A 16,852-nucleotide genomic window follows, 5' to 3' on the forward strand; every position below is an offset into this window, starting at 1 on the left:
TCCTCTCCCAGCTGGATACCTGAGAAATGGCATTGATTCAGAATTAGGGGTAGGGTTAGAGGCCTTTGGCAAGTTGTCGAGGCTTCCTGGAAGTCAACTTCAGGCCTGCTAATACAGCATGGAAGGTTCATGTGAGTCTGAGGCCACGGTGGAGGGAGGAGATGCCAAGGGGCCCTTGGTCTGTGCTTTGTTCCCCAAGTCAGCTAGAATGAGTGTTCTGGCAACCCACTAAATCCTTGCCCCCATCCTTCTTTGGTCTTCAGTGAAAACTCCTAAGTCTTTTCTGGGCTCTCAGGCCCAGTGGAGAGGGGGTGTGTCTCTGTGTGTCTGTGTCTCCGTGTCTTTCTGTGTGTGTCTGTGACTGTATATGTATCTGTATGTCTCTGTGTGTGTGTGAAGTTGCCCCAAATCTATGGGCCCAGGATGTGGTCAGAGACAAGAGTCCCCAGATGCCAAGTGACCAAAGGCAGCAGCATTGGGTCTCTGTCTGGTCTTTATGTCTCCATGTCAAGGGATGATCATGATAATATTGGGAGGGAAAGGAAAGCAAACATGAGCAGTGGAAAACCACAAAACCAATTAATTATCTCCACAACTGGATGCATCACGGGCACCCAAACTGACCATCATCGGGCTTGGGGAGCTGGCAATGTTGGCAGGGAGAATATTTGCTTCCAGGAACTGGTTCTTGTAGCGGGCTCCACCAGGTGGTGCTGTCCTCTGAAAGCCAGCAAAAGCCTCTTTGTTCAGTCAGGAGAACGCTCTGGTGCTTAAACCTCCAACTGGGGAGAGCCAGAAAGGGCCTCCATGTCCCTCTCAAGTCCTCCCCCGATGTTCCCATTGAGCCCTGGCATCTGTCCCCCTGGGTTGGCAAGACTTCCAGTGTGAGTCTGGGTAGCCCTAGGGATGTCTCCTCCAAGGGCTAGCCAAGCTAGGTGCAGAGAGCCCCTTTCCCAGCCACACTAAAGGGTCATGGGGTCACACCTTCAGAGGTAGAAGGGAACTTGGAGGTCATTGTATCCAAACCCCTTATTTTACAGTGGAAGAAATTGAGGTAGACAGGTTGAGTGACTTGTCCAGGGTCACACAGCTAGTAAGTGTCTAAGACAGGACTTGAATTCGGGTTTCCCTGACTCCAGGGCCAGCACTTTATCCGCTCGATGGAGGGACCTTAAATCACTTAGGCCTGAGGCCCCAAGAGGGGAAAGTGACAGGCCCAGTGTACAACAGCAATGACAGATAGGTGCTATTAACATTAATATCACTGTTTTGTAGCTGAGGAAACTGAGGGAAACAGATGAAGTAGTTTGTCCATGGTCACACAGCTAGGAAGTGTCTGAAGGAAAATCTGAATTCAGGTCTTCTTGTCCACAGCGCTCTGTTGCACCACCTGGTGGCATCTGTATTATGGGTACATCAGTATAAAACTATTGACCTCAACTACCCAAGGTCATATAGAATTAGCCCATAGACTACTGGGAAGGATGTGGAAGGGAAGAAGGAAGGGAGAGGAAGAATGGAGAGGGAGGGAGAAAGGAAGGACAGAAGGGAGGGTGGGTGATGAGAAGTGCTGGGGGGCACTGGAGTTACCCTGCAGCCCTGGAAATCACTGCTGGCAGACATGCCAGCTCTGCACTGTCATTCAGTAAACTCAGCCTCAGGAAGAATCTTCTCCGAAGCCGTGTGTCTATCCTTCGAGCTCTCTGCACCTCCCTCCTCCTGTTCACCCTCACTGTGACCTTATGACCTTTTGGACTCCATCATCCTTGTCTCCCACAGCTTTCCCACACAGCCCTGTCACCCAGGTACTCTCCTGCCCCCTCATTCCCCTCCCCCAGGGCCTTGGATTGGGCCCAAGAATACAGACGTTTGCCAGGAACTAGGCTTGAGACACCAGCTTGCCTTTTCCATACTGGAAGGTCCCTGAGGGGAAGACCCAGCTTGCTTGCTTTCATCTGTACCCCAGCACCCTACTCCTCGGTGCTTAGTTGATGATTTCTCCTCCATTTCCTAGTTGACTAATTAAATGTTGAGTGGGAATAAGAAGTGGCAAGAGTCTAAACTGACAAGCCATGGGGGTTTCTGCAGTTGGGCAGACAGGAGGGTTTTGGGGGAGAAACATTTGGCCAATGGTGAGTCTTGAAATGCCTACAGGACATTCAGTGTGAGATAGCCTCTCTGTGGTTGGAGAGATGGGGGCTGCGGATTAGACCTGGTGTCAGCTGAAGAGGGAAATGGGAGATGATGAGGTCAGCAAGGGTCACCCAGGACAGGTACTTTGGGCATTCAAAAAAACACTGCACTCGTTTTTCCCATCACTTCATTTCCCAACCGAGAGAAGCAGCCCTCCAAACAGAGAAATTGATTGCTAGTAGTAACTAAAATGGTTCAAGTTCAAAGGACTGGCTGGGACAGTGCCTACAAGGTGAGTCTTGGCTTCAAGCACAGAACTTCCTGGAGGTAGGATGGGTATGACTGGGTTGGAGTGACCAGAGCTGCCCTCCGTGAGGCGCAGTCAGCACTTCTGCTGAGCCCCAGGTCGGGTCAGATGAACAGCCCAAAGAGACAAACGTGCAGAAAACATGAGTTTCTGACATTTTCTTTATTCTTAAACGTAACAAGAACAACATTTCAACATGCAAGGAAGAGAAGTATCTATGAGCCTGTGAATTTGTTTTGAAAGTGTAGATTTAAACTGAACAATAACACCGTCAGGCTGACCTTCTAAAAAGTATGTTGTCCCCTTGCCTGACCCTGCCTGAAGAGGCCTTGGACAAGACACAAGCACAGGGACCAACTGGGCCTCTCTCTCCAGGCCCCTTCTATTTCCAGAACTTCCTGTCAGACACTCTCTCCTTGTCCCATTAACAACTCAAACTCCATCAACATCGTCATCCCCCCCCCACTAAGAAAACCCCAACTGACCTGCCCCCACCTTTCCTACTCAAATTGCCACTACTTCAAGCTTTAATATTCTTGCCTGGGCTTCTCTAAAGGCTCCCAGATTTGTCTCCTGGCCTTGAACTCTTGAGATGTGAGAGCCTGTGTCCAAAGCTTACAGTCCGTGTGACCTTGGGCAGTCACTTGGTTTCCCCTGAGTCTCAGTTTCTTCATCTGCACAAAGGATGGGCTTGTAGTGCATGGCTAGTTCTATTGCTATGATCACTTAAATCACCTCAAAGGAAACAGAAAAGAGGAGTGGACCAAGTCTGGAAGGAGATGATGAGTACGTGTGCATGCGTGTGCATGCGTGTGTGTGTATGTGTGTAGGGAATCACTTGGAGAACTTCCAGTCAGAAAATGCCCTCTCTCAATGTGCATGCTCTGGCATCCAACCCTTTGGAACAAAATCCAAGAGAGCCTTTAAGGCTGTTGGATCATCTCATTTGAGTCTTACAACTGGGGTAGAAACAGAAGAAACCCTTAGCCTAGTCTTACAAATGAGGGAACTCAGAGATTAAGTGCCTTGCCCAGGGTAACAGTCAGTGAAGCATCAGATATGAGATTTGAACCCAGCTCTCTCCTGACATTTCTTCCTGACAATCCACCTAAAGTTGGGGAGTGAGAACCACTCAGCAGAATACCTGGAGGTCACTGGGCTAACATCCTGCAGTAACAAGGCCTCTCAATAAAACTTGGCCTCAGCCAGCCCTCCAATTAGAACTGGGACACCCCCACCCATGGGCTTAGCTCCAAAGTTGTAGGGTGGGGAATGGGAGTGAGGGGATAACAAGGGGATAACAAGAACCTGGAGAGACTCCATGGGAGGACCCGCCTTGGGAAAAGAGGGTCCTGGAGTCCGGGCTGGGCATTCAAGTGGTGCCCCCAGTGTTTCCCATGGATGGATCCTGAGTCGCACCTGTCAATCAAACAGAGCCAAGGGATGAAAGCGGCAGCAGTGAGTGAGCACCTGGAGCCTCCCACAATGCCCCAGCCCCCAGCTACAAACCTTGAAGGCCTTGGAGTTCCCCACTAAGGCATTGCATGGCGGCTGGAATAAAACGGCATTCATTAGCTGTCCCAGGACCAATGCCAACACCCTCATCCCTCACTTCATCCCGCCTGGTACTCATAAGGCTACAAAACCCTGGGAGGAACTGTGAAGGACAGGCTTGGGGGAGAAGGAGCAGCAGGCCAATTGGCCTGCCTCTCTCTAAGTCCCCCCCTTCCCCCCTCATGACCCTGGGTGTCCTTCCCCTGACTCCTTGACATTGGCCTTCTCCTAGAAAGAAGCCACTGTCTTCTCATGGAAACAGCTAAGTAAATACACCAGGGGACTGGCTGCCAGGGACAAGTGGGCACCCTGCCCACCTGCCCCTGCCTTCCATACCTAGTTGGCTTTTGAGGTCCTCCACTTGCTTCTGTAGCACAAGACACTGTCCCAACAGATACCACAGGAAAGAGGTTCAGATCTTTTAGCTGTCCCTTAACCCAAAGCAGCCACCCTCCCTACCCAGGACAACAAGGATCCTGCTAGTCTCCCTTGGGAAAAGGAGGTGATGGGGTCAGCACTAAGCTCCAATGTGTACAGTACTTTTAAAAGCTTATAAGATGTTTTTCCTCCATCACCTTATTCAATTCTCACAATAGTTGCTATCATGCCTATTTTGCAGATGAGGAAACAAAACCAAGGGCAAGTTGTCTCATCCAGGAGCACTTGGCTAGTAAGTGTGTGGGGCAGACTGTTATCCCATTCAGCTGCCTCTCATACCAAAATCCATCTTGAAGAAAAATCCCTTACATGTCTGATGTCTTTCCCAGGGGGCTGGTTGGGCTCCCTGCCCTTACGCAAAGCTGCTACTTGGAGAAATCTGGGTCTTAAGACAAGGACCCACTGGCTGGGAGGCCAGACTTCCCTTACCTGGGGGCATGTCTGTCCTGGAGAAGGCTGGGGCTTCTTGTCCTGTTTGGGGGGCTGCTCATCTGCAACAGAAGGGGAAAAAATCAGGTGGGGTCATGTCGGCCAAGAGAAGGGCTGGCACACAACACCAAGAAGCTGCTTCTATTTAAGGGGCCTCAGAAGATTCTGTGAGGCTGCAGCCAGAGGCAGGCCTGGGCCCAGGGACTGGGCATGTGCCCCACTCTTACTCGAGCTGTACCTGGCCTTCTCCTCTGAGTTCTCCCCAGTTTGCCTGGCCCATAGCCAGAGCTACTAGAGGAAGCTCAGCTGGCATGGTAAATACTGGCAGAGACTGTATGCCCAAGCTCTCCCTCCACAACTGTCTCTTCCCAAACTTCCAAATGCAGAGGACTCACGTGCCCTGGATGGGGCTCTGGAATGGGCGCTCTGGGGAGGAGGCAAAGGCTTCAAACTTCGGGCTGCCTGGGGGTCTCTGGACTTAGGGTCTCGAGCACTGGGGCCTCTCTGGTGCAAGGAGAATCGAGGTGGCACTGACTTGCTGCGGAGGAGCTGAAGTACACACGTACACACACACATGATCAGTGTTATTGTTTTTATCAATTCTGCTCTTTGTTGGATTGTTGGTGGTTGATGAGGAGGGGTGGATGGCAGTGAGGACCCAGCCCCTCACCCACTGCTCTTGCCTCAATCACCTGATGTACCCCTAACCCAGCAGGGAGAACTGAGCCTGACAGAAAGTAGAGGATCTGATGTCCTTACAGGGAGGGCAAATGCCATGGCCTGATGTCCCTGAGCAGGGCTGAGCCCAAAGGCCCAGGCCTGCCCAATGAACTATATATAGCAACTAGCTTGGGGAGGAGTAAGGATCAATAAAATGTCAGGCACTGTGCATAGTACATGGGCACCTCTTGGTGGCCAGCCTCCCTTCTTTCCTCAGCTTCTTCCTTGTCAGTCAGTTGACAAAGATTTACCTTCCCCCTCAAGAACACAAATGCCTAGTAAGTCAGTGCCAGACCCAGGGGAGGGCAGCTACTTACTTGAGACACCTTGGCTGCTGAGGGTGGATTATTTCCTGCTTTGGTGGGTGGATTATTCCCTGCTTTGGCGGTGGGCTCTGCTTCTTTTGCTCTGCCTGCCTCACTGCTCTTGCCTTTCTGCTGCCTAGCTCCTGGAGGTGCTGAGGGTTCCCTTCTGGACTTGAGCAGGACAGGCAAGCCAGAGGTTTTGAAGGGGACAGCTGACCATTTTTTCTGCGCGGTCAAAGGAAGGGTCTGATGGCCCTTCTTGGAAACAGCTAAAGGGGCCCCACCCTGGGACCGTTTCTCCTGGCCCACTTTCCCCAAAGGGCCACTTTTTGGAGTGACCTTGGGTGGGCTGCCCGGGGCTGCCCGAGGCCTCTGGGGGCGCCTGGCACTGGATTGGTCTGCTCTGGCCACACTGGGTGCTTCTCTAGTCTGGAGGCTCTCAGAGATGGAGAAAACAGATGTTTCTTTGAAAAGCCTCGCCCTTTCTGAAGCTGCATGAGGGGTGGAGGTCACAAAGGTAGCCCTGCTAAATAAGAAAGTCTTATTGATGGACGTGTCAGGGAGGTCCTGCTCTTCCTGCAGGGTCTCTTCCTCACTTCGCTGCTCATCTGGAGCCTGGCTGCACTCTGGCTGGGCCGCTTCAGCTGGGGGTGTGCCTGAGCTAGGCAGAAAGACCTCACTGAGCTGAGTGCTCAGCTTGGAATCACTAGCCTGTACAACAGCATCAGAGGCCAGGCTACAGAGCTCCATGGTCGTGTTAAACTGCCATCTGCCTGAATCGACAGAACTGGCAGCCTCCTCCACATCTGGCAGCCCTTCAAGGACCAGAAGGTCCTGGTCACTGGGGGTGACCGGGGCAGGCTCCTGCTCCGAGCCCGGAGCAGGGGAGGGGAGTGGGCTATTACCAGGCTGCCCCTGGACCTGCTCACTGGGTGCTTCAGTCAGAAAAGAAACAGAGGAAGTCAAGTCAGGAGGTGGCAGCTCGGCCTCGATGGTGGATACCTCTGCTTCCCCATGACCTCGAAGCTGCTCTGAAATGGCCTCTGCCTCTTCGGCAAAGCTATCCCTGAAGCCCAAGCTGCTGTCGGAGGATTGCTGAGCAGGGAGAGAACACAAGGACCAATTTAAGGGCTTGCTCGTTTGGGGGAGGGGCGCTAGAGAAGGGCTACCCTCGGCCCCTCCCTTTGCGGGGAACACGAGGCCGCCCCTCCCCCACCCCGGAACTGCTTTCGGGAGGCCCCGGAGACATGGCGGAGGGGGGGAGGGGGGGAGGGGGGGAAGGGGGGAGGGGGGAGGGGAAGAAATCACGGCGCTGAGGGCCGGGGGCACGATTTGAACCCAGGCGCCTGAGCAGGGCAGGGTAAGGGCATTAGGGGCTCCTCCTCCGGACCCGGGCCCCGGGCCCCGGGAGAGACGTTACCATGGCTGCTGGCCGGTCTCTCGTCGCGTCTGGAAAGCAGGACTCGGAATCAGGAGCGCGTTTCCTCGCGAGTCGTCCCAGCAGCCTCGCTTTCAAATCCCGTGCCGCGCCCCTATAGGGCTTCCCTGCCAGCCAACCAGCGCCTTCCCGCGTAAGCCCGCCCCCTCGAGGACTCGGCCAATCCGGAGAGCGCGGCGGAGCGACGCGAGAGGCGACCAATAGGAGCGCCGAGGTCGCCGCGGGAGTCGCTCGGGACCCAGACTCGCGTCCGGTCAGCCCTGAGGGGTGTGGCTTGCGTGGCCTGAGGGGCCTGCTGGCCGGCTTCGGGTGGGAGGCTGGTCGAAGGCCAGCCCGGTCCTTCTCTTGGGGGTAGGGGTAGGGCCGCGGTGGCGGGTGGGGGGCTGTCGAGAGAGAGATAGGGACCGAGAAACGCGGCGGGAGGGGGGGGCGGGAAGAGATACCGAGACCGAGAAATTAGGCGCGGTGAGGTGGAGGTGGGGGTGGGGGTGGGGAGAGATATAGAGACAGAGACCCACAGACGGGGTGGGGGTGGGGGGAGACCCCGGCACCGACACCGAGAGACGGGGTTGGGGGTGGAGGCGAGGAACCGACGGAGACGAGACGCGGAGTGGGGAGAAAGACTTCCAGAGAAAGGCGGAGAAAGGCCCACGGGCCTCCTCACGTGACGCAGCTCGCCGCCATCTTAGATAGCATTCGAGTGAGGCTTGAGGGCTGTAAAGTGCTTTACAAATATTATCTTATTTGATCCTCGAAAGGATCCTATGGAGTAGGTTCTATTATTATCGCCATTTTACTGACGTGAAAACTGAAGCCGAGAAAGGTTAAGTGACTTGGTTAGGATCAGACAGCTAAAAAAAATGTCTGAAGTCGAATTTGAATTCAGGTTCTGGTTACTCCCCTCCCCCCCTCCCCCCCCCCCTCCGTGATCTTTACGCTATGCTACCTAGAGACCCCCCCTGACTATTTTTTCCCGTTTTCTCTTGTCCATCGCTTTGAATTGAACCCATTGACCCCACCCCTCCCCCCCAGCAAAGGACAGACAGGACTTTAAAGTGATGTTTTCCACTTTATTCTGGGCATTACCCAAAGTCTAGGAGAAACTATTTTTTAACATACAAGCATGTATGCTTGAAGAGACTTTCTGGAATACTAAGGAACTTGCAGATACTGGTACTCGAGTGCAGGAAGTCTTACGTGGTTGCTGAGTCCTTTCCCTCCCTGCTTAGGGACCTTTTTGGGCTCTTTACACCTCCATTCTGTAACTCCAGGGAAAATTACTAAAAGCTGAAATGTCTGCAGCAGCTAGGTGATGGAGTGGATATAACACCAAGCCTGGGGTCAGGAAGACCGGTTTTCAAATTTGACCTCACACACTTACTAGCTGTGTGACCTTGGGCAAGTCACTTATAACCTCAGGTTCTCAAGTTGTAAAATGGGGATAATAATGGCACTTGCCTTCCAGCGTTGTGAGCATCAAATGAAATGTTGGTGAAGTGCTTAACAGTGTCTGGCACAGAGTAAGTGCTTAATCAGTGCTTATTTCCTTCCTTAGGTCTTTACTCACATCTGGAGCCTCCTCAAGAGGGGAGGAGAAAGGCACTCAAATGGATTATATACATCAGGAATACCTGGCACAGAGTAGGTGTTTAATAAATGCTTGTTTCCTTCCTTAGGTCTTGACTCAAATCTCGAGTCTCTCAAAGTTGAGGAAGAGAAGGGTCCTCACTACATCAAGAATGTGTAGCATAGCATAGGAAATTGGTTTATTTCCTCTTCATACAAAAATACCAAACACAAAAGTGCAAAAAGATTTATACTGACCAAAACATATAGAAGTATATATAGTAGCAAAATTACTGTTATATTCTCCTGGGAGGTTGGTGCTTGAAATATCAAGGCATGATGAAATTTGAAGGACTGCTTGATGGATGTTTTACATTTTACCTCTGTCTCTATACTGTCCAAACAATCTCCTCCAGGTCTATGTCTTCTGGCATACCAGGCCAGGAAAAGACAATAGAGCTTGATTAACTCTCCTCCTGTCAGTAGCCATCCTCTCTGATGCTCCTGCTATTTCCTGGCTCCAGCGAAGAGACCTAAGATCTCTTGATTCTTTTAATCATATACTCCTTTAAAGACTAAGGCAGGATATACACATCTAAAATCTCTGTGTTCAGGAAACACATAAATCAAAAAGACAACAGGGGGTCCAAGGCCCAGGTTCAGCTTACCTCAGTGATCTCCTGCTTTAGTTGCTGTGTGTGGGCAGAGATGCCCTGCTGCGCGTTATAGCCAACTGTTGTAAATATTATCTGGAAATCAGTTCCTCCCTGTGGCCATTCCTTCTAAGGATTTCCCTTTCCATCTTGTCAAAAGTGAACAAAGAGATTCATCTCTCAGTTGAGTTAAGACATTCACACCCTTGGTTTGCTCATAGGGCAAGCCTTTATAAGCCTAGTTTCAGGGAATCAAGGTTCCTCCTTGGCATCGCCCGGTGTTCAAGGGTGACTACCTCTGGTTTTGATTTAAATGACACCAAGGATATTGTTGTAATTGACTTTTAAATATTTTATGTCACAACTGTGACCTGAAAGTTCTCTGCTTCCTCAGCAGCAGCAGTGGTGCTCTGAATCGTTTGGTGGCTGACTGACCTTCCTTTGGCCCTGGGGGCTGCTGGGACAAAAGCTCTGAACATCAACCTCAACTTTTCTTTGTTCTTTCACAACTTCTGTAGCAGGGCAACCATTTTTCTGTGTCTATATATTCTTTGAAGTGTATCCATTGGAATCTCATTTTTCTTATTTGTTTGATTTTGGTTTTTTTAAAATTTTCAACTTAACAAACATCAGATAACGTTTCCATAGACGTAGCCAAGGGTAGGAGTGTATAAAATGGCAGATCTGGTATCTGCAGCTGGCTCTTCAAGTATACAGGCCTAGTGCAGCTCAAAGGCATAGAGGGCATAGAGGGATGCCAGTTAGCTGAGGGGGAAGAAAAAAGGAAAGGAAAGTTAGGGAGAATAATTTCATTTGATGGTCCTGCTCAAGTAGACACACCCATGCGCATATGTGAGCCTCACACTCACCTGAACTGGTCAGAAGAACCACACACACAAATATACATAAACTACATGTGCATACAAACATACATGTATACATGTATTTGTGGGTACAGAAAACACAGTACACAATGCACATAACACACAGACATAAACACATACATGCACATATACACATGCAACACATATACTTTCCACCCAATACTCCTATGTACATACACGCACAAACACAAACACACACATGTACAAATACACATGTATGCACACACATAAACAGATGCACACATATACATGGCCACACATACACATGCACACAAATACACACATATACGCATATAAGCACAGGCACAACACACACACACATATATATACATGCATACACAGTACACATATACATATGTACACACATACACATAAGTGCATATACATATATGCACACATGTACACTATCCACATACCCAGTCCATCTATGCACATACATACACATACACACATAAAGTATGCATCCAAACACAGAGCTGAGTACAAAAACCCATTTCACTCAGGAAAATAGCAGAGGAAGGGAAGAGGGGGAAATGAGAAAAATGGGGTGATGAAGGGAGGGACTCTAAGGATTTTACAAAAATCTTGCTAAGTTTTTGAGGTAGCAGAGAATGGGGCTCTGGGAGAGCACCTATCAGTTGAAGAATGGCTGAACAGGTTAAGATCTAGAAATGTGCTGGAATCCTATTGTGCTGAGCTCTTATAAGCCTTATGACCCTGCAGAATTCTAGAGGACTAATCCCATACCATACTACCCATTTTCCAAGAGAAGTGAAAGACTCAGGATGGAGAATGAGATAATTTCTTTTGGGCAGACAGGAGCAGTATGAAATTTGTTTTGATTCATTATCCATGTTAGTAACAAGGGTTTTGGTTATTTTGTGTTCTCAATGGAGGATTTGGGGTGCAAAGGTGAAAGGAGGAACTGGCTGATTAAAACAACAAAAATTTTGAAACAAAAAAATTATAAGGAAACAAACGTGACTTGAAAGAAGAAATACAAGGAAGACACCCCCGCCCCCACCCCTTCGACAAATCAGTCAGTGGGTAAAACATTTATTAAGCACCTACTATGTGCCAGTCACTGTGCTAAGCGCTGGGGATAAAAAAAGAGACCAAATCCAGTCTGGTGGAGGAGACAGCATGAAAATAACCAGGTAGAAACAAACTATTGACAAGATCAAGTGCAAAGAATTCCCAGGCACGAGAATTAAGGTGGGGAGTGGGGGTGGGGTGGGGGAATAGTTAGTCACATAGAAGAAGTGGAAGGAGGTCAGGGAAGCCCAGGAAGTGGAGATGAGGAGGAGCAGCAGCAGTCCAGGCATGGACATAGTCAAAATGCCCAGAGCTGAAAGGTCATGTGCAAAGCAGCCTGGAAGCTGGTGCCACTGGATAGAAGAGGGATGTCAGGAAGTGAGATGTAAGGAGACTGAAAAGGCAGGAGGGGGGCAGCTTAGGAAGTGCCTTAAATGGTCAGAGTGTTTTGTAATTGCTTCTGGAAGTGATAGGGAGCCACTGGAGTTTATAGAGTGAGGGGGCTAAGGCATGACGTGCTCACACCTGAACTTTAGGAAGATCACTTTGGTGGCTGGATGGAGGATGGATTGGAGTGGGGAGAGCCTGGGGACAGGATTCAAGGATGACAGCAAGGTTGGGAGCCCAGTGACTAGGAGGATGGTGGGGCCCTTGGCAGTGATACAGAAGTTAGGAAGAGGAAGAACTGGGGAGGAAAGATCATGATGAATTCAATCTTAGACATGTTGAGTTAAGACATCTACATGCAGTATTCTGCATTGAAACATGTTGATTTTTCAGACTTTTTCATGTGTTGATCAGTTATGTTGATTTATTTCTTTTTCTTAAAAATACCATCGATCATATGGCATGGCACTCTGGGAGGAAAAGGGGAGGAATACTGGGGAAATTGTAGCGCTCTTTCAAAAACAAAAGACAATAATACAAACTTAAAAAACAGCACTAAGACTTTGGGGACACCCTGTGTTAAAAAATCGAACATGTAGCTTTCCCAGCTGTTCGTCTTGTTGGTGATTCCTTCTGGCCTGCCTTCCGTTCTCTTTTCCTTCCACACAAACATCAATTGGAAAAGAAAAACAAAACCTTTGTAACAAAAGTGCAAAATCAAGCTAAGCAACGTCCCACATTGGCTATGTCCAAAAATGGATGTCTTCTTCTAGTCTGACATTTTTCCCAAGAGAAGGCCTGGGTTGGCTGATCTCATCCTTGTCTGTATCTTGTTAAAGTGAATTAATGGGAATTCCCTTTATTCAAAGAAGATAGCAGAAGACCATTCCTCTGCCTTTGCTTACTTAGTTACTCGACTTGAATTGATTAGAATTCTTTTTTTCCCCAAGCATCTCCCTTGGGTTCTATCTGTCCATTGGAAGTGAATTGGCAACTGGGCTCATCACTTTCCAGCAAGTTGAGGGAGAAATGATGGTAGCAGTGTCAGATTTTCTGTTCTGGGGCTCAAAGATCACAGTAGGTGATGGCAGGAAAGCCCTGGCAAATCTGGACAGCGAACTGAAAAGCCGAGACCTCACCTTGCTGACAAAGGTCTGTAGAGTCAAAGCTATGGCTTTTCCAGTAGCAGTGTGCGGCTGTGAGAACTGGACTTGAAGGAAAGCTGAGCTGCAGAATTGACACTTTCCAATTGTGGTGCTGGAGAAGACTTTGGAGAGTCCCTTGGACAGGAAAGAGATCAAATCAATCAACACTTGCAATGTCCAGTGGGCGATGATTTCATGTGGACTCCCAAACAGGCTCCTAAATGTTTATTTCTCACTTGGAGCCTATGACAGAAAGTTGCTTAACTGCAACCAGAGGGGCGCTGAAGACAGCTTCCTGCTAACTTGGGAGAGCCCGTTGTTAAATTTTCATCAGGTGAGTGTTTACACCTCAGAAGTCGACAAAGAGTGCAAATCAGGGTTTGAATTAGTGTGTCATTGGTTTCTAGACTTAAGGAAGTGATGTAAATCAGTTCGGGCTTTTCACCGAAAGGTCAAATACTGAAGCTGAAGCTTAAATAATTTGGTCACATAATGAGAAGACAGGACTCATTGGGAAAGACCCTGATGTTGGGCAGGATTGAAGGCAAAAGGAGAAAGGGACAGCAGAGGATGAGATGGATAGAGAGTGTCCTGGAAACAATGAGTGTGAGCTTAAACAGATTTGGGAAGCCACTGGAGGATAGAGGGATCGGGTGTTCTGTGGTCCATGGGATCACCAAGAATTAGACATGACTGAACATCAGACAAAAAATGTGACCTCTTTTTGGTCCAAAGGGAGGAAGTGGCTGGTCCAGTGAATGCAATTCAGAGAGACAAGTAGAAAGATGGTGAGGAGGAGGAGAGCTGCCCACCCCTTTCCTTGGGAGGGGGCTTCCAATAAATGATTCCAGGCACAGGCAGAGTGAGGGAGGGCACTGCCCTGTTTTAGATCTTGGTGAGGCCCCTGTGGGTTGGACTGAAGGTGATATGTGTTATCCGTGCTGCATATGATTTTGCTCCTCTTATCCCATTCTAGTATGGATGCTATACCTGGTATTAGAGAGAGTTTTTTGTTTCTATTGTCTCTGAAAGTTGCATGCCTGTCTTATGGGAAAGCTGACTTTAGGAGAATAATGGCCTATATTTACCACCAGCACCCAGATTGGCCTTGTTACCTCAGGCAAGTCATTAAGCTTGGAATCCTCCTGGCACCCAGGGGTGCCCATTGACTTTGGTGGGTTGAGTTCCTACACTCATGAAATCACAGGTATGCTTGCCCCCCTCTCCCACCAAATTCAACCATCAGTGTGTTTTAAAGATTGTACTCAAAGGTGTGCTAATGCATGTTTAAACAACTGGCTCTCTGGGAAAAATGTATGCATGATATACTTTTTAAGTTGAAATCAGCATTATTGAAATTTCTCCATCACTTTCTTAAGTCCTAAAAATCAATGACACACTAATTCAAAACCCTGATTTGCAGTGTTTGTCAACTAATGAGGTGTAAACACTCACCCAGTGGAAATTTAACAATTGGCTCTCCCAAGTTAGTATGAGCAACTTTCTGTCATAGGTGACAAGTGAGAAAGAAACATTTGGAGGCTTGTTTGGGAGTCCACGTGAAATCATTGCCCGCTGGACCTTGCAAATAAGAGAATCATTACATCTTAGAGAAAGGGACCAATTCCTGCATTTTCAGACAGTCCTGAGTTCAAAATCTGCCTTTTGCACGTTGCAGCTGAGTGACTGCATCTACCAGAGATCCTGATGCTGATAGAGCTAGTGGCCTGGTGCTGGGACCCAACTTCTGTCTACTCTGTGATCTCTAGGACTTTTGGGGGACTGGGAGGGTGCTGGACTTTGTCCCATCTCCCCAGTGCCCAGCGTGGTTGCCTAATAAGTACGTGGGGGCTGAGGGCCCAGATGCCTCTTCCTGTCCCTTTCAGACCTAAAGCCAAATCTCAGTGACGATTATCTGGTGGTCTCTGACCTGGGCCTTCCACCCCACCCGGGACAGTTGCCACACAGAGCTTAAGTGGCCACTGTTACATGGGCGATAACTGGTTAGTTGTGGTTGGTTGGCCGTGATTATTGGGGGCAGGGAGAGCGGAGAGGAAGTATACATGGAACCTTTAATGCAGGCAGCCAGCCTGGAGCCCTGGCTCCTGCCTCCTTCCCCACCCCTGGAGAAGGACAGACGTACTAGTGAGTGATAAAATTCCGCTGTCTGTTTGGAGCCCCAGCGCTCGCTCGCTCTCTCTCTCTCTCTCTCTCTCTCTCTCTCGCTCTCGCTCTCGCTCTCGCTCTCGCTCTCGCTCTCTCTCTCTCGCTCGCTCTCCTCTCTCTCCCTCCCTCCCTCCCTCCCCACCCCCTTTCCGTCTCTCCCTTCCTGCCCTGTCATGCCTTCCCCCACTGTCCTACCTGAGAATCTGTGTCAGCTTGTCTCTCTCTCCCCTTTCCGTCTCTCCCTCACCTTTCTGCCCTGTCCTACCTTCCCTGCTGACCTGGCTCTAGTGCTGAGAATCTGGGTGTCCGCCTGTCTCTTTCTCTCTATTTATTTCTTTCTCTGGTCTCCGTCTCTCCCTGTCTGTCTCCCTCTCTCTCTCTTCACGTCCTCCCCGCTCTCTCCCCATCCTCACTCCTCTCTCTGTCTCTCTCTCCCTCCCTCCCTCTCTGTCTCTCCCCCTCTCTGTATCTTTCTCTGTGTGTCTCTCCCTCTCTCTCCGTCTCTTTTCTCTTTATGTCTCCCTCTATGTGTCTGTCTGTCTGTCTCTGTCTCTCTGTCTCTCCCCCTGTTTGTCCTTCCTCTCTCTCTGTCTACCTTCTTCTCCATTTCTCTCTCTGTCTCTCTTCTCTCTCCCTATATCTGTCTCCCTCTCTTTCTCTCCCCATCCTCCCTCCCCTTCCTTCTCCCTCCCTCTCTTCTCTCTCTCTCATTCTTCCTCTGTCGCTCTCCCTCTCTGTCTCACTGTCACTCTCTTTCTCTCTCTCTGTCTCTCCTCTCTTCTATCTCTTATTTTATCTGTTGCCCTCTCTTTTTCTCTCCATCCTCCCTCCTTTCTTCCCCTCCTCCCTCTTCTCTCTGTCTCTTTCCATCTGTATATTTGGCTCCTGCCTCTCTGTCTCTCTATATCTCTGTCTCTCCTATCTTCTGTCTCTCCTGTCTCTGTCTCCCTCTTGCTGATGCTCCTCTCTCTCTCCTCTCGTCGTGTTTCACTTTCTCTGTCTCTCTCCCTGCCTCCCTCTGTCTCTCTCTCTCTCTCCTCTCCTCTCCTCTCCTCTTCTCTCTCTCTCTCTCCCTCCCTCCCTCTCCCTCTCTCCCTCTCTCTCTCTCTCTCTCTCTCTCTCTCTCTCTCTCTCTCTGTCTCACCCTTTCTGTCTTCTGTCTCCCTATTTGATGCTACTCTCTCCTCTCTTTGTCTCTCTCTCAGTCTCTTTCTCTCTCCCCCCCCCTTTCTGTCTCACCCTCCCCTTCCTTCCCTGTCCTCCCTTCCCTTCCTGTCCTAGGTGAAGCACTGAGAATCTCTCTTTTTCCGTCTCTCCTTCTCTGTATCTGTCTGTCTGTCTCTATTTCTCGTCCATCCTCTCTCTTTTTTTTGTCTCTCTGTCTCTGGCTCCCTCAATGTCTCCCTCCCTCGATATTTCTGTCTCTCCCTCTTTCTTTCTCTGTTTCTCCTCTCTGTCTGTCTCTCTCTCCCTCAGTGTCTCTCTCCCCCTGTCTCTCTGGGTCTCTCTGTCTCTGTCTCTCTCCTCTCCCTCTCTCTGTCTCACTGTTCCTCTCTTTCTGTCTTCCCTTCTGTCTCCCTATCTGATGCTATTCTCTCCTCTCTTCGTCTCTCTCTCTCTCTCTCTGTCTCTCTCTCTCTCCTCTGTCCTCTCCCTCTCTCTCTCTCCCTCCCTCCCTCCCCCCTCCACCTC

General features: G+C 49.7%; 1 protein-coding gene and 1 long non-coding RNA gene across 2 annotated transcripts; one reads left to right on the forward strand and one right to left on the reverse strand.

Annotated features, from left to right (window-relative positions):
* Nucleotides 1–2,583: 2,583 nt before the first annotated feature.
* On the reverse strand, nucleotides 2,584–7,441 carry LOC140517054 (uncharacterized). Its single transcript, XM_072627915.1, has 7 exons — nucleotides 7,307–7,441; nucleotides 5,899–6,981; nucleotides 5,257–5,410; nucleotides 4,862–4,923; nucleotides 4,331–4,376; nucleotides 3,950–3,991; nucleotides 2,584–3,859 (listed from the first exon to the last, which is right to left on the reverse strand). Exons 1-7 carry the CDS (start codon nucleotides 7,307–7,309, stop codon nucleotides 3,813–3,815), a joined length of 1,437 nt encoding a protein of 478 aa, XP_072484016.1. The 5' UTR covers nucleotides 7,310–7,441; the 3' UTR covers nucleotides 2,584–3,812.
* A 78-nt stretch (nucleotides 7,442–7,519) lies between these two features.
* Nucleotides 7,520–10,104, forward strand: LOC140517052 (uncharacterized). The gene is made up of 3 exons (XR_011971459.1): nucleotides 7,520–7,675; nucleotides 8,880–8,965; nucleotides 9,938–10,104. It is a non-coding gene; the product is annotated as an uncharacterized lncRNA (long non-coding RNA).
* The last annotated feature ends 6,748 nt before the right edge of the window (nucleotides 10,105–16,852 follow it).

This window comes from Notamacropus eugenii, unplaced genomic scaffold (assembly GCF_028372415.1).
Source record: "Notamacropus eugenii isolate mMacEug1 unplaced genomic scaffold, mMacEug1.pri_v2 scaffold_298, whole genome shotgun sequence".
Lineage (NCBI taxonomy): Eukaryota > Metazoa > Chordata > Mammalia > Diprotodontia > Macropodidae > Notamacropus > Notamacropus eugenii.